At 40.4% G+C, this 23,660-nt stretch overlaps 2 protein-coding genes across 3 annotated transcripts in view; both read right to left on the reverse strand.

Moving 5' to 3' along the window:
* Nucleotides 1-23,660, reverse strand: part of ggcx (gamma-glutamyl carboxylase) — a 198,885-nt gene that overhangs the window by 125,468 nt on the left and 49,757 nt on the right. The window lies entirely within an intron of this gene.
* On the reverse strand, nt 1,016-22,125 carry sppl3 (signal peptide peptidase 3). 2 transcript variants are annotated; one of them, XM_084034764.1, is made up of 11 exons: nt 21,571-22,125; nt 9,944-10,021; nt 8,217-8,308; nt 7,969-8,088; nt 7,653-7,731; nt 6,988-7,100; nt 6,239-6,345; nt 4,957-5,120; nt 4,587-4,765; nt 4,234-4,343; nt 1,016-3,969 (listed from the first exon to the last, which is right to left on the reverse strand). In XM_084034764.1, the coding sequence occupies exons 1-11, from the start codon at nt 21,594-21,596 to the stop codon at nt 3,901-3,903; spliced, it is 1,137 nt and encodes a 378-aa protein (XP_083890890.1). In that variant the 5' UTR covers nt 21,597-22,125; the 3' UTR covers nt 1,016-3,900. The 2 variants fall into 2 exon arrangements, with proteins under 2 accessions (XP_083890890.1, XP_083890889.1); XM_084034763.1 differs by having other exon boundaries at nt 8,211-8,308.

Here is a 23,660-nt window from a genome sequence, read left to right on the forward strand (position 1 = left end):
CATAAAACCACATTGAGCATGGTGTGTTTGAGACCAGAAACTACATCAGGCCTTTGATCATTCGGACTTCTCTGACGGTGTTTTCAGACATTTGTACTGTGTCGCCATCTGGTGGACAGAGTTCAATCAGTAGGTTTATGGTAATATCTTCAACGGGGGCGATTCTGATGTTGGGCTTCTACAAAACACTGAAAAGCTGCTTAAGACCTATTAAATTCACATCTGTTCCTGGTTGGCCTAACAGAGATGTGATAAACCTCACCTTTCATTGGAAAAGCACAACACAGATTCAAAACTTTTGAATGTTTTGGTCGCATTTTCTTTTCTTTTTTCATATTTCGGTAGAAATCAAAAATTCTAAATACAATTAAAGCCAAACAAGTTTTGAGCCAGTAATTACACATTTTGCACATTATGTGCAGTTTGGGAATCAATTTCGCTCGGCACAATTATTAATAATACAGTATCACATTCTTATAATGTGTGTAAAAGTCCTTGTTACAGGTAATTTATGCTGTGTACTAGATGTAGAGCTCAGTTCAGCTATGGAGTACTTCAGGGACACAGTGTGGGTTTCATTGCCAATAGTACACTCAGGATACTGCATTTGTACAGCTTTTATATGATGACTCTTGTCTATTCATATTTGTTGTTGTAAACAGAAATGCCTAATGCAACATTTGACTGGCCCAGGTGGAGCTACAACAACTTTAATTACCTCATATACTGTTAAGTAGTTTAGTGGCTCTACTCGCTACTGGCTCTAACTCTACTACACAAATTGGGTTAAATATACCATTTCATTTCTCTCAAGCAGTTATTTAAATTAAAACATCTTATTTTTTTTATTTTTTTTGGTTGAGGTTGGGAACCACATCTTTACTGATGAGTTGGTTTTACATTTTATGTAGAATTTTAATTTGAAAAAAACATTACGCCGGCAAACAAATATAGTGGATGCAACGCAAGTAAGTCTTCAATAAAACAGTGACGCAAAGAAAAGGCCAAAGAGGTGTTACAGTTAGAGTCATGTTTATTTACAGCAGAATCCTGAACGAGGAGGGAAAGAATGAGAGAGGGCTGAGGGAGGGGGTTAAAAGGAGACAAAGTGTTTTAGATCAAGCGCTTCAGGATTCATGTTTCACTACACAGTTCATAATTTATTTATTCACCATTTTTCTATACAGAATCCATTCAGCTTTAATATCAATGCACCAACAGAGCTGGAGTCCTCTGCTAGAGGGGTGAGGAGAAAAAAAAAAAAAAAAAAAAAACTAAAGCACTAAAGAAAAAAGAAAAAGAAAAACACAGACAAGGGGGTAAAAAGGAATCCATTTTCTATTTAAAAAAACAAACATTTTTGTTATCACCATGATCGTCATCAATTATTTATGTATGTACATATACACACATATATATGTATATAAATCTATATATTTTCTTGCCATGTCCATGAGGAGGTGAAGGGGCCTTGTGGTTCCACGATGTCCGAGTTTAGACGACTGCACTGAGCGGCAGGCCGGACGTCCGGACCTGACAGCATTCAGGTCATAATATTCAGCTTTTTGTGACTCAGTCACAGGTCAGAGCTGACCAATCTCAGTCTTTCTGACCTGCAGCCTTTGTCCCACCCACTGACGCTGCTCTTTGCAGGCGAGCTCATAGGTCCAGTGCCTCGGTGGCGGCCAGCAGAGACTCAAAACTGCAGTAGCCCTGTCGATGCGGTCTGAGAAATGATACACTGTACATTTAACATGCATGGCCAGATAGCATAAAAAAGTAAAAAAAAAAAAAAAAAAAAAAGCCAGCAAACTGCGTCGTGTCCATACGTCCCCTGACTTCCTGTCGACTCACACCTTTTCCAGTATACATTAGATATTAACTGACAAGCACCACAAAAAAGTGGAAGGACAATTAAGAAAAAGGAAAAAAAAAAAAGACCAAAGACCTTCAGGAACCAAATGGTGACAGTAAAAACATCCTATGGGTTGGTTTAACTTCTAATTTCCATTGACCGGCATAACTGATTTTCTCCCCTCCCTAGGTCCAAACTAATTGTATTATGTGATGATTAGACACAGACACACACACATACGCACACATACACACGCACACACACACACACACACACACATATATGAATCTAACCACCACAGTACGTCTTCCTCATCTCCAGGCTTTGAGTCCAGACTTTCACAATAGTGAGGTCTCCATCGACAAGAGGTGAAGTTTCGGATGGGATTTGCTGTTGTGCTGTTCCGCTGACTAGTCTTTTATGAAAACGTATATAAAAAAAAAAACAATTTGATATCATCATGCTCAGACATTTTTAATGTCTAAAATTAGATGCTTTAAGTGTTTCCATGACCATAAATACGTTCAAATTTAGGATGTGCACAAGAATAAATTCAGTACAAAACCCAGCATGATGTATGATGTGGTTTCATGATGAAAAGTAACATAGCATACCTTAAAATGAATTCAACATTCATTTATTTGAAAAAAAAAACCAACAACAAAAAAAACACCGTTTACTTTTCCACAAAAAAAACACCGTTTACTTTTCCACCTGTCCGCAGAAAGACTGATAAAAACAACCCCCCCCCCCCCCCCCCCGTTGAGTTTTCTGTAACTTTTTACAAGTTGGACACAAACTGTTTCCATTAGACATGTCATGTGTTTATGACACCGTTTGATTCAACACACTAGACACAAGAGCAGGAAACTAACCTTTTCATCCACCAGCCACTGATGCAGATGTTTTTGTTTTGTTTTGATTTTTTTTTCTTCCCAAAATGTCCATCAGCTACGTTTCTATCACACAAGCCAACAAACTTTAGAAAACAACCTCTAAATGATGGATGCTCACCAGACACATCCGGCAGCCGAAAGATTCAGCTGTTGGCTGGCGTCAGTTTCCTACCCTATTCAACATGCTCCCGAAACACAAATACAAACTCAAGATACCGCAAATACACATATATACAAATAGAAGCGGCCCCTCGAACGCCAGGGGGGCAGCTGAACAATTTATAATGCATTTCTGTATATGCCAAGAATAAAACTTTTCTAAATAAAATACATAGTTATCTGTGAGGGTGGGGAATGTGGACAGCAGATGAACAGAGAGGAGGAGGGTGGGGCTCACAGGGAGTGTCAGAGGGCGGGAGCGCTGTGGCGGGATGACGGGACAGATGAAGAAAGCCAGGGGGGGGAATGGGGGTAAGAGGGAGACGGATGGAGGGGGAAGACTCTTCTCCTTTACTGTGTCGCTGCTCCCCAGCACTGTCCTGTGCAATCGCAACACACCGCCTTTTTCTCAGTTAGTTTAAATCGTTCTATAATAATAATATTAATAATAATGACCACGAGAATGCTAAAAAAATAGATATAAACCCCAGTCATGTCTCACAACCCTAAGTCCACAAAAAGGGGGGGGGGGGGGGGAGGCCTGGCCCTCGAGTTCATCTGAGTCGGTGACAAACAGAGACGCGAAAGAAAATGAAGAAAAGAAGAAGAAAACGAATAGAAAAGAGGCCGAATGACGAATGGAAGGAGCCATGGGAGGGAAGGGGCAAATGAGACTAACCACAGAGCGGAGAGAAAGGAGCAGAACAAACACAGCGTAGGCAGGATGTGCTATAATGTAGAGGAAATAAACAGAAAAGAAGGAAGCGGAGATGAAACGAGGAGGATGTAGGGACCAAAGATGATTCGTGTTGGGTCGTTTGTGATCCACACGCTGGTGTCCTTCTGAGGGTTTTCACAGAAGATTGGCGGAAAGCATGAACAAGTGATGACGACATGGCCTCACTGTGAGTGCGCCCTCTTTCCTTCCCCTCTAATTAAGGTAAAGGATCCGCAGTCCTCCCCACACTGGTTGTTTTATCCCAGGGTGCATCATACCTCCAGGAAGCGGGAGCTGGTCTTGGTGTGGAAGGGCTCGGACCACATGCGCCGCAAATCCCCCTTTGGGCCACAAACACCAGGTTAGACATTTAAAAAAAAAAAATCTCTCATTTATACTCCTGTGCACATATTCTGTCATTCGACTTGCCCTAAATTTTAGCTTTCTAAAATTCTCAGAATCATTTTTCTGCAGACAAAAGGTCACAGATGACTGACAGTTACGAGAATTCCTGTAAATATTCATCCCTCTCTCCTTTTTGGAAAATAACAGTAAAGAATTGTGCCAAACTCCCACAGCTGAACATAAATATCTGTGTCTCGTACCTTCAGGTAGGCCATGGTGAGCAGAGGCAGCAGGGTGAAGGGCACCAGGTAGAGCAGAGCCGGCTGAGCAGCACGATGGATCCTGGACGCCACAGTGGCAGTCAGCAGACCTGAAAACAGGCACATCATCATCATCATGGAGCACATAATATGTATTTGTTTTTAAAAAAATATGCTCAAAAACCTTGATTTATACATTATACTTCAAAAATTTGTTTTCTGGAACACTGGGAAATATAAAAAAAAAAAATGGCTCCCTAACAACTCAAATTATCGCCTGCAAACATACCCAACAATGACACAATAAAGCCCTCGACCTTTCACATCCATCCGTCCATCGATTGCTTCCTTACCCACAAAGTATCCGATGAGAGTGCAGTGGAAATAGGAGACGCGCTGCATGCGTCCGGATATAGGGACTTCCCCATTCGCTTGCTTCTTGTAGTTGTCATAACGCAGCACGAAGCATAACAGCAGCCCCGGCATCACGATGTCACCGATTCCCAGCATTGAGAAGTGACTTCCTGTGGAGCTGCACGGACACGAAAGAAGACATTTGGTTTGGCAACATACAGGAATGTGATTCAAATATCTGTTATGACCAGATGTCAGATCTGAAGAAAAAGGTTTACCGTGACTGTATGCTAGAAAGCCCTGTGAGGCTGCATCACTTATTACGGCAGAAAATAAAACTACTGGATCGCACAGATCCACCAGTCTCACCTCGGAAAGACCAGTTTGCCGGGTAAGGAGAGGCGGGGGACGTCGCGGCCCATCCCTGGCCCCAAGTGGAGCTTCCTGGACAGAACGTCTATGGGATTTTCAGCAGGTTGGGTGGCAACTTTGACCATCACATTACTATTAAAGATGTAGGCTGAGAAGAACACCTGGAGGGGGAAAGGAGCAAGCCATGTTAACACATTCTCATCTCACTTCACTAAAAATATGTATTCAACACATAATATCGATTGAACCTGATTTATATCCAAGTGGACTCAATCTGGCTTCAAACAACTTCTCGAAGCGCCGTCTTATAACATTACTGTGAACCTAAATGGTCAACGGGGAAATAACACTGAAGGCAGTAGTGTGCTGGCACGTTGCTAGGCGACCAACATTGTACAGATGAGAGCGACTGTAGTCACTGTGGTTTGTTGAGCAGCGTCAGTTATGATTAGTTGCGTCTGTGTTCATAGTCTTTGTTCTATGTGACAAAACCTGAGAGAATCTCATTTACTCATCTGTAATCCTTTCTAAGAAGTAATGGCAGCAATTATACAAACAATCTGAATATTATATCTGAATGAAACGGGTAATGCATCTGATGTCTACCACCCTCCGTTCAGATATTAACTGATGACTTTGTTCAGCCTACTGCAGCAGCTGAAATTAAACCACAACTTCCCACCTGTGTCACTCACTAACCCACTGATACACATCCTCATTAAAATCACCAGTCATGTCACTGGTTCTCCTCGACTCTGTTGACACCTAAGTTAAATGCCAACGCGTTCTGGGTTCGCTCCAACGTCGGGACGATGCCAAATGTGGTTAATAAATCAGAAAACAGCGAGACATGAATGATTTTTAATTTCTCAAAGGAAATCGTGGCGTTCATCCTAATTATGGCTCATGGAGACACCTGCTCGCTTTCCTCTTCACCATTTAACTTGTTCATTTCGGTTTATGAAGGCTGTATTGTGCAGATAGCTCTCTTGTATTTGTTCAGCCATGGTGGTGATTACTGCATCGATGCTAACTACCCCATTTCTTCGAAACACACTGCTGCTGGAAAATGTCGCATCACTTCCTAAGCAGCAAATAATCTAGCTGTTGCACGTGTGTGTTTCTAAGAACACGTTAGGACTTTCAGAACCTGAATAATTACCATTTTGTCTGATACAAAATATTTGTTTTTGACGAGCGTGTCCTTGTATATACAGTCTGTCTGCTGTGGCTTGTCAACAGTGATATTGGTGAAGTTATGGAGGGGAGCATGTCTTACCCAGAACACATCGTAAATGAGCAATCCTGACAACAGCAGGCAAGACACCTTCAGACTGGGAAGCCGCACGAAGGCTATCATGGCAACACACAAGCCCATGGCTAAAGCTGCAGGGGAGGAAAAACACAAAACATTAAAAAAATGCAGTTCCGCGTTTCAGCAGAAATGAGCTGAAACAGCAACATGGGAAGCACGTTTATTTAAGAAACATTAATTACTGTGCACACAGGCCTAATTAATTAGACTTTTCTGATAACATTTCTGTCCTATTTCACTTTTGGTTGCACGTTGGTTTGATGTGATGAGACCCAAGATGGTGTTGAGATTACACGTGGGACAAACGGCTCGCTTTTCAGCTGATTGGCCACAAATGTAATCTCGTAATATTCCATTTTTTGTGAAAAAACTTGAATACAGAGAATACGGTTGTTTTGAAGAAATGTTTTCACAGCAATATAAAGCAGATATTCCAGAGAATTCTGACCTGTTTGACTTCCCAACACTAACTGCTCTAAGCAGCTTATAAATTATTAGATAAATTAAATAAATAAATAATTAATTATACGTTGGAAATTATTTCTTCGAGATAGTAAACAAAAGGTTAGTGTGGAGCCCTTTTATTTATGTATATATATATATATTTGTGTCAAATCTTCAACAGATTTTGTCATAATGTGAAGTTTCTTAATTTAGTTTAGTTATGATCATGATTAGTTTCATACTGAAAGGTGAAATGATAGCGGACTCACCGTCCATGAGAAGCCAGTGTCCAGTCAGCACCCAGATGAGCACCAACAAGACAGAGAGGGAGAAGGACAGAAGCTCGGCCAGCGTGAAACGCCCACAGCAGCCAAACGAAATCCTGCAAAAAGCCAAACAGAGAGACGCTCTAAATCAAGTCAAATCATAAGGAGAGTAGAGCAGCCAAACACTGACAGGATCATATATTTTACCCTTGAGTAGATTTCGCATATTTAACAATAAGCAGAGAACAACTAGGCTAAGAGGGCGGTGATCTATATGGGTGATCCAGTTTAGATGATAAAACATTTCCCCTATTAAAACTAACAGCCCGAGGTGCTTTACCACCTCCTTCTGGACTGGAGTGGCGGTGACGCAGATTTTCATGTAGCCCGAGAAAAACCGGCTCGGCATAAATGAAAGGGCCAAAAATCTTATCTGGATCTGATCTTAGCAAGGCAGTCCTGACATGCAGGAAGTAAGGGCTGGTTAGCCACATATAAAAAAACATATCACTCCCAGTGGTATATTTAAGCCTTGTTGACAGTTTCAGTTTCAAATTTGCTGAAGCAGAACTTAATAGATATTTGCAAAAGACATACAAAACAGCTTGAAGCAGTTCGAGCTACAACATATGCAATTTAAAGACAGAGGATCCACGTGATTCCCTTACTTGTTCTGCGGGGAGCAGGGTCTGGTCAGATACTGGCACATCGGCAACAAGAGGAATGCAAACGCAATTGTTGCGAGAACTGCAGAGAAGGACAAAAGCACAGCAGTGAAATCTACGGCCCTACGTACCTCGACTGCTCGTCCCAGTCGTTTTCTGTGGGCTTAATGGGGCAGCTAATGGTCTCCGCAGTTTCAATATTCAACGCAGATAAGGGAACTGTCCGAGTGTGTAACTACTTAACAGAAATGTGAAACCTTAAAAGTCATTAAAAGTGCGTCTACAGCTGTTTTGTGTTACGTTCAGGAGCGGCCCTCACCTGCAGTGCAGATGGTGAAGACCACCTGTACCGAGTCGAAGAAGAAGAACATGACTAGCAGAGACACAGAGGCTCCTATGGGCAGGAAGAGTGCCTGAGTGGAGTCTATGGTCTGAATACCTGCAGATAGATACAACACCAAAGTAAAAAGGATTTAAAACAAGCAGAAAAACACGTAATGATAATTGATGAATTGTAAATAGAAGAAAAAATTGGGGAATTTCAAGCCGCGCCATACTAACACTCACTGTTGTTCGTGCCGCCGTTACTGAAGGCCCCCGTTGTCGTGGGGTTGCCATCCTTATCCTTCTCCTGGTTCTCACAGTCCATGTTTAATGACCTGCATTAAGAAGAAAGTGTGTTGGACAACAGTAGGGGTGTAACGATACATGTATTCGTATTGAACCGAAACGGTACGGGGGTCACGGCTCGGTGCGTGGATTTACACGGAGAATACACGGTATTAAAATAAATAAAACTGGCGCATGAATTAATTACGGAACTACTGTTAGAGGCCGTCAACACGGCAACGTTTTTTGTGGCCAGCTGTCCATACGGATCCAGCGTTTCGGGGCCTGAACACGCACTTTTTTGAAACCAGGTCCCAGGGTGAAAAAGAAAAAAACGATACTACTCCGTTTCGTGTTCGTTTTCATGTAGATGGCAAAAATGCATACGCTGACCTCATCGCCCCGCTCCTCGACCCTCGAGCCTGACTTCTTCCCCCCGCGACGTCTCGTAACAACAACAACGGCGGCCTCCGTGCTCGTAGCAGATATTCTGCTCGTCTCTACGACGGCGTATCAGGGCCACTGTATGAAAAACAACCGAGCCGAGAGAGGGGGGCGATATTCCGGGGAAAAAAGTTGCAGAATTGCTACTTTTTTACGATGCTATCAAACAACCAACGCATTTATTTTTCTAATTAATCCATCATAACGTGTGACGCCTCGTTTAGGTCCTTAGGTTGACAGCTGTTGATGCTTATTGTTGGTTTTATTTTTACGGGCCAAATTGTCATCTTATGGATATTTATTGATCGTGTGGTCGAGTAGATAATATTAGCCGTAGCTTTTATGTGTTGCCAACGGCAAACATCCGGTCAAGCTCTGTCTCTTCTTCTGCGTTTTTGGTGTATTTTTGTAGCAGAAAAAGCACCACATAAGAGCCTGGAATATGTACTGCAGTGCGCTGAGTCGTTTTCAGTGGATTCAGAGCTCCGCCTCCTGGCTACTGTTTACATCTTAGATTAGGCAGTTCAGGCTGTTGCAACTAGCTCAGGAGAGAGTCTGCATGACACTAGGTGGTACAACCTGAGACATGCACAATAAAAAAGTGTTTTTTTTCTGTCCCCTCCATTGCCCCGAACTCGTACCGAACCGTGATGTCTGAATGAGATACGTACTGAACCGTGACTTCAGTGTACCGTTAAACCCCTAGACATCAGTGATCAGAATCTCAAAAGCATGTCAACTAAATATGAATTAGTGATGACTACGTCTGCTGAAAAGCATCAGCTCTGACTCATACAAAATATCTCTGTCAATGGAAGATGACTCAAGCTTTTTATGTTTGGAAAATGTTGTTTTATGCTTAATGCAGAATTTACTTCAATCGAATTCTAATTTTTTTTCTGGAAAATGTATAAAAACATAATGCATATCTATGCACATTTTCATCAACTAGCTGGATGCATTTTGTTGTGCGATTCTTTTTTTGTTGTTGCAATTTTTGGATATTTAGATTCACGATATTATCCCGATAATTATCTAAATGTGCTTAAAACTCTGAAAATGGCACTCGACCATACTGATATCACTTCACATTTAGTACAGAAACAAATATTGTTTGCGTCGTCCGATCCCTAGTTTGCAGTATTAACTGTTATTTTAGAATTAACACTATGGGTGAGAGCTTTGGGTGAGAGCGCTCTGTGAGTAGTTGTCCACTATCTATATGATTTAGAGATACTCACCTGAAGCTGCCATAGACGATGAGAAGGATGGAGATGAGGAAGGTAGACACCTGGCTGGAGTCAACTAGGGAGTATGCCCTAAACAAGACGGCGAAAGGAATACGTCAATGTCATGAAACTAGTCAAAATTATCCATACACCTTTAGCATAATACTTGACACACAAGTTCACAAAAGTGTTAAAAAAAAAAAAAGTTTCTTCTCACTTCTTGGTTAACTTGCACGGTTAAGTTTTTTACTAAACACACGCTGCCGTTTCATTAAAAATCACATGAACAGCAAAGTAGGAAAGAAACGTTAAATCAGCAAGAAAATACGCACATGGTGTTGTGAAAAGAAAAGCCCTCGTTAATCTGCTGCAACCTCCTTTTGTTGGTCCTGACTGGACTCTTTTTACACACTGCAAGTTGCACCGAAGCCAGTTGGCTGAATACGACTTGATGTTGACGATTAACGCGCTTTGAGATGAAAGAAAACTCGTGTTGTTTGAGTTCAATCCCCATCTGATGCACTCAAACTCCCCGCTATCAAATCAATTTTAAGTATGCAATATAATGTTTGATCTCTGAACATTTTTGAAAGACAAAGATTTGTTCCTGTGCCATTTTTCCCCTCTGTGATGCTTTTCCAAGTAATAGTGGAGTCGTTGGCCAAAACACATGCTTTTTCTACAAAATACTACTATATAATCACTACTACACGTTTATTTGTAACAATGCATGAATGAATGTCGACTGTGGCACGCCAGCAGAAAAGACAATAGAGCTCTAAAAATAGAGCCCTGAACAAAGTAATGCAAGTTATTACCCGGGGCTACCTTCAGGATAGAGACTGTGAGTCAGAAAGGATGGGATCCTAGCCACATCCACTTTAACCTGGATTATCACAGAAAACAATCTGTTCTTCAAACGCCGGCAGAGAATTCTGTGTTCACAGTTCAAACTGTACTTAATTGCACAGGCATCGTTTCCCCTTTGAATGAGGCCGGTGTTCCACGTAATTTATAATCAATTCAGACGCCATTCGAGTCGCACAGTTCCCTCCAGATTTTCCTTTATATCACCATGCTGTGAAAAATAAGAAAAATGGAGACAAGTGTGCCAACTGTAATTTCAATCTATCATTTTAGATGCTGCACTTTGACAATTTTTTTTTTTTTTTTGCAATTATCACTGCCACTTTGAATCCCCACAGGTATAACCAAAAATTCTGTGTGGAGAAAATGTTATATAAAGAACTAAGTGTTGCCCAACGAAGCTGCATATCTATTTAATAAAATGGCTTAATGACCTGGGTCAGCCACAGATCAATTCAAGTGTTATGAGTTAATATTCCTTTTCAATGAGAATCAAATATAATGTGAAAACATTTTGGAATTTCCAGTGAGCAGTTTCATGTAAAGAACCGTTTGGTTATGTCATACAGGCTATTTTGTTACTGAACAACTACAAAACCTGATAAATCGCTAGTATTACTGCCATTTAGTTAGAGTAAAGGTCCATCTTTCCTGCAAGTTAGTTATACTGAAGGTCTAAGTCCCAGACAGCACCACCGCCAAGGGGCCCTGGCCATGAAATGCCCTATGAAATGCCCTGGTAACAATAGCATTGTACAGGAACCACAGCTGTATATGCACTGAGGAAGTGGATAAGTGCCTATTCATTTTAAAAGACCAATGGGGAAACTCCAACGCTTCTCTGACCAATAGTGAGACTTCATCACTCACTCAGTCAGTCAGTCAGTGACAGACCTTTGTATTTATTGAGATGGCCTCGCCTTGCTTGCTATCGAGCCAAAAATAATCCAAATGCCTCTTGACCTACATCCTCCCCTTGCAATGTGCTTTGTGAGACAAACTAGACCGATGAACGATTTCATGTTAGTCCTGCTAAACTGAGGATTGATGTTAAAAGAAACAAACCGATTCATCTCATTTTCATGTGTAATCAGGCTTCTAGTTTGCAGGCTGATGCTGCATCTAAGCACCAAACTGTTCCCGTATCAATGATGTGGGGCATCATTAGACTTGACATGCAACCTTATAATGCTGGCCTTTTCTGGGGCAAAGACAAGGCTGGCATTGTGAAGTGGCTGCCTTCAGTTGAGAGGAGCACATTTGACCCCAATCCTGACCTGTCTGTCTCCTGTCAAGCTCTCTGGCTATGGGTGAGGAATGTAGGCTGGAGTTCAAAAATACAAAACAAACTAAACTAGTGACCCCCTTATAATGTCATCACCATCTTAGTCCCAGTTTGCTCCCCAAATTCCATCCGTCTTAAAAAGCACCAATGCATCAAACACTCCATTAGCTATCAGCAGAGCCACATGCCTGATGGTTAAACTATAATATATACAAGGACAATGATACGGTTCTGGTATGTATTATTACTGTTTAGTATAAACACAATCATGAGCTGTTTCTGAAACTGTCCATATGCTGTGCACTACATTTTACCACCAGGATTTTATTTGAGTGCACAAATCACTATAGTGCCCTAAAAATTAAGGATGCTCCAATCAATTGGCCAGCAATCAATATCAGCCTGATATGGCATCCCATGCAATATTGGGCAAACGTATGCATGCATTATAAATGTCTTACTTTCGCCTATTAAAAAAAAGTGTGTATTTGAATATTTCTGCACACTGGGGTCCCTAAACAGTCTTGGAATTGCATAAGTAGGGTATGACTGGAAGGCTGAGACTCTTCTGGATCAAGTGAGTCCAATTCTATCCCTGTGTGATGATGTTTGTCCCCATAATAGCCATTTCACATCGTGAAACCATTTTTTGAAACTTGCAAAAATGACCTGTTGCGACCTCAGGGATAATCACAGCTGTTTTTTGATAATTTATTAATTTAGTACCAAATCAGTGTCATAAATGGTATGAGCCAAAACATTGATGCTAAAACTTATGAGACATAATAGAGCATAGGGAAGGCCATCATATACTTCAATCATAAATGTTCTGAACTCCTTTACACTTTCACAATTTATTTTCATAAATAAATACATTCTTATTCCTGATTTATGAGTAGAACAACTCAGTGCTGCATATCAAATTAATCTTCAGGTTCCCTCCTTTCAAATGATATACACTGCTATGTGGCATATGCTGTTTACCTGCCATCTCCACTAAAGATGCCCCCCCAAACCCCCCAAAAATGATAAAACAGGTCTATGTGAGTCTCTTAAGGTTAATACCACAATGCAATAAAAAAAAGAAAAAAGTGCCCAAGTCATGCAAATAACATTTGCTTAGAATTCAAAGATGCAAGGTGTTATATTTCATATGAAATTGCACTTGTGTGACACAACACCAGAGTTAAACCGCTATAGGCCAAAATTAGCTTGCTGATATATTGTATGATTAGTGGTGGTTAAGTAACAAAAAAACCCAACATCAATTCCGAAGATGTATTTGAGGTAGCTAGATAGTGCCACAATTGCATAGTTTGTCCTCCACCTAGCACACACGTTCATTTTTCAACTGTTAAATGTTGTACTCCCTACTTCCCCCCCACTAATTTAAGGGATCCTAAACAGACTTTATGAAACTCTCAAATCTGTATTGGCCTCAAAAAAGGTTTGGCTATATTCCCGAATGTTTAATTGCTGAATGTGTGAGTAATTACAGAGTAAATTACTCCGTATTTATCACAGAGAATAGTAAATGAGACAACGAGAGTCAAAGCTAAAGAGGGGATGTTTTACAAGACACAATGACACAGGAAAACCATATTAGCAAAAAGGAACAATAGTCACAAGATGACCCCAGCCGTCTCCGACTGAATGAGGCTGAACAAGATATTTGCTACACTACAAGGTTCGAAAAACAAATAAAAAAATCACGTTTAATCCCCATCTGTAACAGTTTCTGCTGTTTTCCAACTGCTGCATTTTGGCAGCATTCCTTTTTATTATTATTAAAGTTTGAGTTTAGTGAGCTCATATTTTTCGAGGCAAAATGTCTCCCACTACACTACACTTCAGCTTGGATATAGTGAAGTACCACGGTGAATATAAATGATTTCCCTATGCAACGTACTGTATCATGCAGACGGCATTTTAGTTTGTGTTGGCAATACCAGCAAAACTTGGAAGGAATGCAATATGATGAAATGCAAAATGAAATACACTGAGCAGAACAGATCTGAAGTCTGCCTCATCATCGGTGCAGGTGAGATAAAATGCAAAAGAAAATACTTGCACAAGGACAATTATGATAAGCTCATGGAAAACCCTGACTATGGAGCATGGACATAGAGGATTAACACTATCATGGTTCGAACAGGGCTCATGAGTTAATGCATTTTGGTTTGCTTAGGAAAATGTAATTAATTTGGATAATATATGATAAAATATACTAAAAAGGCACTATTTCTCGTGTGTAGAACTATCAGGGCCTGTTTCTTAACTCAGCACTTTTCTAATGGCATGCAGTGAATATAATCTCAATTATGAAAATCGCTGCGTTATAAGATTTCTTTCAAGTACTGACAGAGACAATAGCCCTTATTAAAAAAAACTCATTTTTCATTCTGGTGTGCGTGTGATGCAGGAATTCACAGGTTTCAATGTGATGCTGAGGGGGAAAAAAATAAGAATCGCTTTTCTCCTTTCATTCATTCAGTCGTACACAACTACGAGGTGTCTAGCAGGAGATGGGTAACATGAGTTTCACTGTGGAAAACGGACACCGGGACAATGCTGCATCGTGTAGCGTTGCCCTGATCTTGTTTGTCCAACACGGGGCGTCTACAGAACGACTGAAAACCACACTCGCCTTTACAGATTTGTCAAATTACAAAGGGGGCCGTAATACTTGACCAATATTGTAGGTCATAATAAATATCCGATCTAAATGTGACACCCTATTCAGGCAAGTGCTTCTCGTTTGTGTGTTCCAAGTTACACAGGTTAAATGTCTTGCCAACGGTTTTGCTTCAAGCATTAAGAAAAGTGATTAAGCAGCTGACCTTGTTCTCCTACACACAGACACACTGATGATGTCATTGCCTCACTGTCAACACGGCGAGCAGATAGACGGCTAGTTTAATCTACCGAGGGGCCTAATTCATATTCTAGTGTTGGACTGTTTTCGTCTGAATTCTGTGCACAGAAGCCTGTAGAACATGGGTGCGATAGATGAATGGAACATTTAAAAACAAAATACAATCCCGGACTGTTGTGGGCTGGATGGCAGCCCACAGTGCCATAAGAAGTCCTTGTTCGCTGACAGACTAGGTTTTCAATAACACAATTCCAATACCGTTCTCCATCAAGCCAGCCGCATGCATGACTTGACCATTAACGGCCAAGTCACTAGGCCACAATGAAGACTTTTACAAACGCTGCCCTTTTGCAGCATGGGCATTTAAAATAATATCTCCCCAGTTCTCACAAGACTATACATATGCAGATAGACTACATAAATTGAGAAATTGTGCATATATATTAACTTTACTGGCACTATTATTCACTCCGGCTTCAAGTAGCCTCTGGGTGGAGTTAGCGCGGGACAGCCTATTGTGAATTAACATTTCTCTGCCTCCACCTTCCTCATTTAATTATGGATGTAATGGGTTACATCCTTCAGGAACAAGAATGTAATTTGTGATCAACAGTGACCTTTTTTTTTTTTTGCATCTATGAAAATTAGTACTCCACCCTCCTTGCATCGCTGCTCTGGTGTGCGTTTACACCCTTCTGGAGCATTTTTTCCTCGTTTGAATGAGTGTTGATAAAGGTCACAATGTGGAAATGGAGAGAAAAGATTGACGTAGAGGGCGTGCGAGGTCATGGGCTGGGAATGTCATCTCAGACACACTCGGATGCCTTGCAGAATGATGGTTTTAGAAATGTTTAGGGAGACGAGCACATCTGTGTTGGTCACAGATAAACACTGGAGGTACAGATTTAATCATGTAGTTATTTTGCTTTGCACAGCACACGGACACACTGAGTGAAAGCATCCGTCACAATAAACTCCTGTATCTCCAAATTAAAACTATTCCGTTTCATTGAAATTCTGAAGGCTAATCTTAAGTGATACTTCTGTTCAAGATTCAAGCAACAGGTGCTCAGTAATCTGTCGGATTCAAACAGATCAAGAGCTAAGATCTGCTCTTAGCAGAACATGGCAGCAGTGGTTGCGTTTGCACAATTTAAACAAACTACAGAAGATCTAAAAGTGAGTGTGTGTGACGCTGCTTGCTGCAAATATATATATTTTTTTGCGCATCACAAATTTGCATTACAAAAGACTACAAATGCTCCTCTACACTGGTTATTGATGATCATTACATAAATCAGCGTATTTTAAAAGTGCAGAAGTCAACATTTTGAAGGTAAGGCCGAGTTTACAGGATTTGGGGTTAAGATCTTAGTAACCATGCTTCCCCAGGAAGGATTTTCATTAAATGAATTAATAGGACAGCCAGAGGAAAAGAGAAAAGATACTTTTGGAATCTTACTGAATAAATATGGGACTGCAATCGACTCATTTAAAATTGTATATGCCAGCATGTTCAAATTATTTGATATTAATATTAAATAGGATTACACTTAGGATTACACTTTTAACAAACCTTTATCAATAACCATTAGTACCATTAGTATTTGTTGTTATACACTAAAGAAGGATGGCGAGCGCACCATGTTATCAAAGTAATAATATCTAGATAAATAAGTCTGGATCCCTAAGTAACAAATTAATTTGGAACTGAACATCAAACAAACCATAAGAGAAGTGAGGGTGTTGATATTATTTTTAAAAGAGAAGTGAAAGGTTTCTCACATCAGTCATTCATTATCAAAATAACATCCTGAAGTGTGATTTGACGGATCACATCATTTGAATATGTTCCCTAAGTGTTGTTTTGTTTTGTGGCTTATGACTGGCCAGGATTACACTGTTTAATGCCAAAGTTACAAACCATTAATGTTCACGCACATTCCCGGGCTATGGAAGATCTTAAAGTGTGCGATTTAATTTCGTGAATGGATAGTTTTGAGGCTGGATGATTTGGAAGAGAAAACGCCAAATTGGTATGGAATGAACAGCTGAATTAATTATTTTCCTTCATGTGTACATGTCTTTTAACGTGGACAAATAGCTGCCTTATGAATTGGAAAGATAACTTTTGTGAGGAAAAATAAACTGAAAAGGGATCAAATATTGCATGACAATCACGCTCATCTGTTTGCCACAAAACCAGTTGGTCGCCAGAAAGATAAATGCTTTGAAGTTCGTTTTTTTATTGAGTAAAGGAAAAAAATGCCTCTGATGTAGTCTGCATTAAAAATAAATCATTCAATGTCTGTCACACATTTGTGCCTGCAGCACACTGAGTGCCAGGGATCCCCCCCATCTACCAAACAGATTAATCGCCCGATCTATACTTGCAGGAACCACGATGAGGCTCTACAACATTTCTGCATGGCAGAAAAATTTAGCAGGTAACCTGCTCAGTTTTTGCCTGTGGTAGTGAAGAATAGGGATTGTGCATTACTGGATATCAACAGACTTTCTACAAGGACGGCAACACTTTGGAATAATTTCTCCAATCAATAGAACACAAGTGCTAAAGCAATCAATTAGCTGACAAACAATTAACAATGAGAGTACAAATAGCAATGCTGGTGACAACTTCTTGTGGCTATTAATCATTCATTTTGACACGTTCCCCACTACTCTCAGCACCTGCAGAGTGTGGGGGAAACTGCACACATTCGCCATGCGCAATTTCAGACTTTCAGTTCAATTAATGTGGTTGTTCATAGTGGAAAAGAACTGGCGTTGTGGCAGTGTGGTTTCGCTGCATATGATCTTTTTTCCCCCCCTCCCCCTTTTGGTCTCATTTATTAAACCAAGGGTGAGAATTCGGTCATGAATCACGTTGTCGTTGCAAAACGTTGCAAACGTTGTGACGATGGCTTATTATTTTATGTTGTTTATACTGGGTCTCCCTGTTATAGCAAATATAGGCAAAAAATTGTAATTTACTGTTAAAGATATTTTTTTTCTATCTTATTTTAAAAGATTTCACATGATGAAGCCAACAAGTGCACAACTGATCACTGTTTCCCAGATACAAGTACAGAGAAGAGTGACACACAGCCTTTGCCTTGATTGATAAGTATCAAAATTACCCAATATATCTATGTGACCATATATCACTGTGTGCACTTCAGGAAATGATGGTTGTAAAGTTCTGACTTACACAGCATGCATGCATTTGACAAGCCGCAAAACGGAAAATGAGGAAGTGAAACTAGGTAAAAAAAATCCCTTACCCAATGGACGTCCCACTGTGATGTAATGTAAAGCCATATATCGATGGTTAGGAGTCAAGCAAGCTGCAAGGAAACTACCTGCTTCTGGGAAGGCTGTTGAACTTTGTATCAGACTACAACGTCCAAGCTTTCAAAGAAGACACCTTTAAAACTGTACATCAGCCAGCTGGTCACCACAAGGCTGAACAGGGCCGGCTGTGTTTTATGCGGGCAGTGATTTTCTTGCTATAAAACAAATTGTTCAATAGAATGTGCTAATGCTGCCAAGCACAGAATCCAAATGTCTGTATCCACAATTACATTAAAGGTCTGCATCTTCTAACACCTGCTTAAGTCAAGCACCACTCATACAATAAATTACATCATCTATGCCTGTGGTTGTTTAAGGCAACGGTTTCCAAAACGCAAATCCAAACTCATTAAGTGAGAGGTATGTCACAAGTCCGTGGGTTTGTATTTTGTCTGCTTTCTAGATGATGGACATTTGGGGCTGAATTCAACGGCTCGAGATGTGTAGCAAAAACAGCCAAAAACTGGCAGAAGCGACATTCCCAAACGACTTATGTTTGCTGAAGCTAGCTGTATTTGTGCTACTGGATGGGCCTCATAGAAAACTGCTGTGTGTGCATTTCAAATATGAAAAATACAGCAGAGCATCTTGTGTAACTGTTAGTTATTTTACCTTACAGAAGTAATAAAAACAACTGGTAATGGTGTGTAAAAGAAATTAAATTAATTGCAATTGCACAGTTAACTAAACAGGTGCACCAGCATTCATTTTCTCAACTACAATTATTAAGTGGTTTACACTCCTTCGTACTAACAGATATGATAATAATGCATTTTGAAAAGCTTTGGTTTTCAGCTTAAATACACATACTCGCTCGTCTCGGAAACAAATTTTACTTGGACAGAAAGGACATAAAAGGCAACCACTCATGTGCCAGTTAGAAAATTGCAAATGATTGTATGCCAACATGCTGTACAGAAACCTGGATGATAATTTGACCACATAGGCAGTCTTTGCACACTGCAGGGGTAAAACCAAATGTTTTACCCCTGACTAAATATAACAGACTATTTATAAGAAGTGGACATAGGTATCAAGACATCACCCGTTGGTTTGTGGACTACGATTTGAAGCCTTGAAGTCGGCATTTTTCTGTTGCCATCTTGGATTTTTGCAACCAGTTAATTGATGTGACCATATTTAGACTGCGGAGGAGCGACGGGTGGATGTGATGAAACAAAGTGCCAAAAGCATCAACCGTACCGGATCTGGCTCCACGTGGCTTCTGGTGCAATGCTGTTAACAAAGTTAGCTTCATAATTTGACACAAAGTGTTAAGTAATCTAAGAAGATAATTGCATTTGTAGCGTGGTAGCAATGGTAGTGAGGCCACGTTTGCAACGCGGTGGTAGCGATTTGTCAATTATAACGCAGCTACGCCCTAAAGCATACCCTGATTTCTCACCACATTTATCAATGAGAAGCCCACACTATTAAACCAACTACGTTTTGGGCAGAGCCTTTTAATTGTTATTTTGTTATATCGCAAACAAACAAGATTTTCCATTAACAGTTATTAGCAATAAATTCATTTATTAGTTTCCGGCTTCAAATTACACCAAAACTAATTCAGTGTCTATGAGGCGGCCACCTGGGCCTCTCAAAAAGTGTAACCCCCAAAATCAACATCTCTACTTAAATGTTAATGGAAAGAGGACGGGGATTGAAAACGAATCAATGAGATTTTCCAAAACAATAGCTATCACTTTGAGGTCCCTGTTGTTTCATAGATTCTAAATATTGACAGTAAAACTGGATGTCATAACAGTTTCCCCAAACAGAATGTGTGTCAAATATAATATAAAGGAAAAAAACAACTCCTATATCAATAAACCAGATGAATGAGATAAAGAATAGATTTTAAAAATATCAATATTCTGTGTACATGATGTTAGTCAAATATTCCATCAAAGTGAGAATTCTGTAGTGATTGAGCTTTTCCTCCAGTAAGCAATGTCCCAACTGTGCAGCTTAAGATGGGGTGTTTATGAAAACTCCAATGACAATAAGCCAGAGTGAATTTGTCAAAATAATATTAATTTAAAAAAGCATGGTGTTCACGCGAATAGCAGAAAAAGCTTTGGCTAGGTTTTTTGAAATGGATAATAAGCATACAACTGATGTTAAGACATTTCCAGAAAATAAATGCAACATTAAATGAGATTTAGACAAACCTACTGGGTCAGAACATAGCATTTCTGTGGAGCTCAAAACACAGCAATTGTGTGGACCACTACCATTCAATTAAGCCAGGTCTGCTGTTGGAGAGTTACTGGTTTGGATTATTCATACATAACAAGATGCTGCTGCTGTACAGATACCATTAAACACCTTCAACCCGTGTTGCCTGGCTCAAACGAGTATTAAGCATCCTTTAATTTTAACTAGGCCTCAACAAAGTCAGGACATATTCATTCATGGGGCAACGCATTTTAGTAATCACATCGTCTCTGTCTGGCTTCATCCATTCTTCACCCAGAGCTAAAATTCACCTACAACGTTACGTTAACCTGGCTACAAGCATGTGTGCCTAAAACATTCACACACATGATTTGTGACAACAACCTGTCGTGTGTCACAGTGCCAAGCTCACCCTGAAACTGGCGATTTTTTAGGGGGGGCATGACTGCGATGCCAGTTAGCTAGCTTAGCTATACGGCAGAAACCTTTGTTATTGTGTACAGCGGATCGACGACGGACGCTAGCCGTCTAATCAGCTAACACTAATGTGCTGGCGCAGCTAATGTTCAATGATATGTTTGACACCGGCACACAATGTTGCGCTTATTGGGTAAAATCACAAAAACTTTCAGAAGGCAAACGCTGATAACGTGAGCGAACGAGTCATTCACCAAGTGGCTAACCCGACGAGCTTAACAAGCCGTTAGCCGCGCAGCTAGCTCCTAAAGACTCGCTCACAATAGCACCATTGGAATTGAGCGCAGCTGGGTAGCGTTAGCATAGCGTCAGCTGGTGGAACTGATTAGCCGCTGCTAGCTAACCAGCCTGTTAGGGTTAGCTGTTAGCAATACCACAGCTGCAAAGGGGGGGTTGTGATGAGTGGCATTTTGCTCACTACACGGTGATGAATGGATATGAAGGCGTATGTGTGAAGAGTATTTACGTGATTTGTCAGAAATAAAACCAAATGGTTCATGTGTACTGATGTTATATGAGCCAGGCTTAGCAGTAGCCGCGGCTAACACTAGGTAGCTAACGTTACCACTAATCGGTAGCGCGATGCCTGTGCGCACTCACCAAGATGAGTAGCCCTGCTCCGCCATATCGCCGAAAACAGTGGGTTCCGCGACTGTGGCTAACACAGATTCAGGTCCCGGTGACAACCCGATGGGACCTTGGAAAGGGTTTTCTGCGTATCCTTCACAATCCAACGTCCTAGTAGTTACTTTTAGGTGACAACATGATGATGCATCCCGGCGGCAGCTAGTAGACACTAGCTGAATATCTTGCGATTGAAACGGGAATGATGGTTTGCTATCGTTAGGTGGACAAGACAAAGCACCCCGAGAAAAAAAAAAGAAAAAAAAACACTGATGTTATTTTCGTCAGTTTCGCTAATGTCCTGCCGTCACCCCCAGCCGTGAAGGCTCGGTCTCCAACGATGCTACACCCACTGTAAATCCATATTCAGCACGATGTATCCAGAATAAATTCGGATATTCCTCAAGTCTGCACCCCTAGCTGTTATGACGTTCAGCTTTGTTTTCTATGGCGAGTCACGGGAACGCGCAAAATCGCCCTGCCGTAGAGCTTTACAAGTAGGACGTGCACTGAAACGCTTTTGTACGCTGGAAATGCTCGCAATGGTTTCCCCTTCAGCTGGCAGCCTCGCAGCCTATCATAATACACCTTCAACCACAGCCGTGAGTACTGCGTCCATTATAACATGTCATTTATGGATATAAACAATAACACTGGAGAATTAATTTGATTTTTTTTTTTATTTTTAAATGATAGCCAAAATACTAAAACACGTCCAACCCATCGGAATTAGATTTATTCAGATAACTTTTTTATTTATTTTTTTTTTTTATTTTTTTTTTACAAAAAAATATAAGGCTATTCTTAATATTAAATTATTTCTGCTCCAATGATCTGAAGGCCCCTTGTCAAAAGACACATGCATTATGCTACAATAAAACACACTAAGACCAATCACTTGACATAAAACATTATGTGTTACAATATTCAATAAATTAAAATATGTTAGACCTTTTTTCCTTCTTCTGATTTTTGTGTTTTCATTGACAAATACATGTTGTGGTGCCCCCTTAGGCTGATCAATGCAATTACAAACATGCAGGATCCACTGTTGACTGTTATCCCTGTTTGTTTGGTGAAAATTCAACTCTGTATCACTCAGGATTATGCAGATGATGAATAGAAAGGTAAACAAACACTGCACTGCTATCATTATTCAAAGCAGAGCCCTCATTAGTCTCGTAGTTACAATTTGCAATGATTGCAGAAAGTGCGAGAATGAGCAATAATACACATTTTTCTATAAGACACAGATCCTGAGAGGGTCCTCTGATAAATGTTAGCAAACCTGTAATAGGGGACTTTGTTCCTGCAGATTATGGGTTTTCATGGCCCTTGTACTTGTAAAGCTCCCACAGCGTGATTGAGCTTCTCAGTGAGAGTTCCTATAGCTAACCAGGGTACTACATTTTTGCTGACTGAATATGACTTTATAGACATACCTAAAGAGCCTCAGCAAAGTCCAGGTCCTTATTTTTGCCATATTACACACGTCTAAGATACTTCATGAAACTTTTATCAGCACTGCGTGAGATTTTTTTGTTGAAACAAACATGATGATTCCTGACTTAGGCCAATTGGACTAAATCCCCACAATCAACCTCTGAGGCTCCAATGTACAACACTCGATATACAGTATAAATTACCTTTTATTAGCCACACGGCTCTATAGTGAATGTAATCTCAGTTAGTCTGTTTCAACTTTAGTCCAAACAGATATATCTCAAAAACCACTGCAATGACATTTATACCTAATCAGGTCAAATGTGTACACATTTTTTTTTGTTGGTTTTTTTCTCTGTAACGGTTGGTTTTTCTTTACAATCAGCATAACCCACTCACCAAGACTTTAGCGTCGCTCTATAATCTTTGTCTTACTCTGTTCAAAGAGCCTTATCAGTAAGCAGCACGACTATAAGACTAAGGGGTCATTACAATTAGGAGTCGTCCCCGAGGGCCCATAACACTTTATAACAGACGATACGCTGATCAGATTATAAGATAAATTGTTTGAAAAGTTGACATTTTAATTGAAGGTGCACAGCAAGAAGGATGATGGAAACTTT

This window comes from Eutrigla gurnardus (genome assembly GCF_963514095.1).
Source record: "Eutrigla gurnardus genome assembly, chromosome: 19".
NCBI lineage: Eukaryota > Metazoa > Chordata > Actinopteri > Perciformes > Triglidae > Eutrigla > Eutrigla gurnardus.

What these genes read in the sequence shown, in the direction of transcription:
- sppl3 (XM_084034763.1), bottom strand. Translation starts at nt 21,596, where the DNA reads ATGGCGGAGCAGGGCTACTCATCTTG. An exon ending in CCCTGCTCCCCGCAGAACAA is followed by an intron (nt 7,101 to 7,652) that starts GTAAGGGAATCA and finishes GGCTTTTTGCAG; the next exon opens with GATTTCGTTTGGCTGCTGTG. An exon ending in TCATTTACGATGTGTTCTGG is followed by an intron (nt 5,121 to 6,238) that starts GTAAGACATGCT and finishes TTCCCCCTCCAG; the next exon opens with GTGTTCTTCTCAGCCTACAT.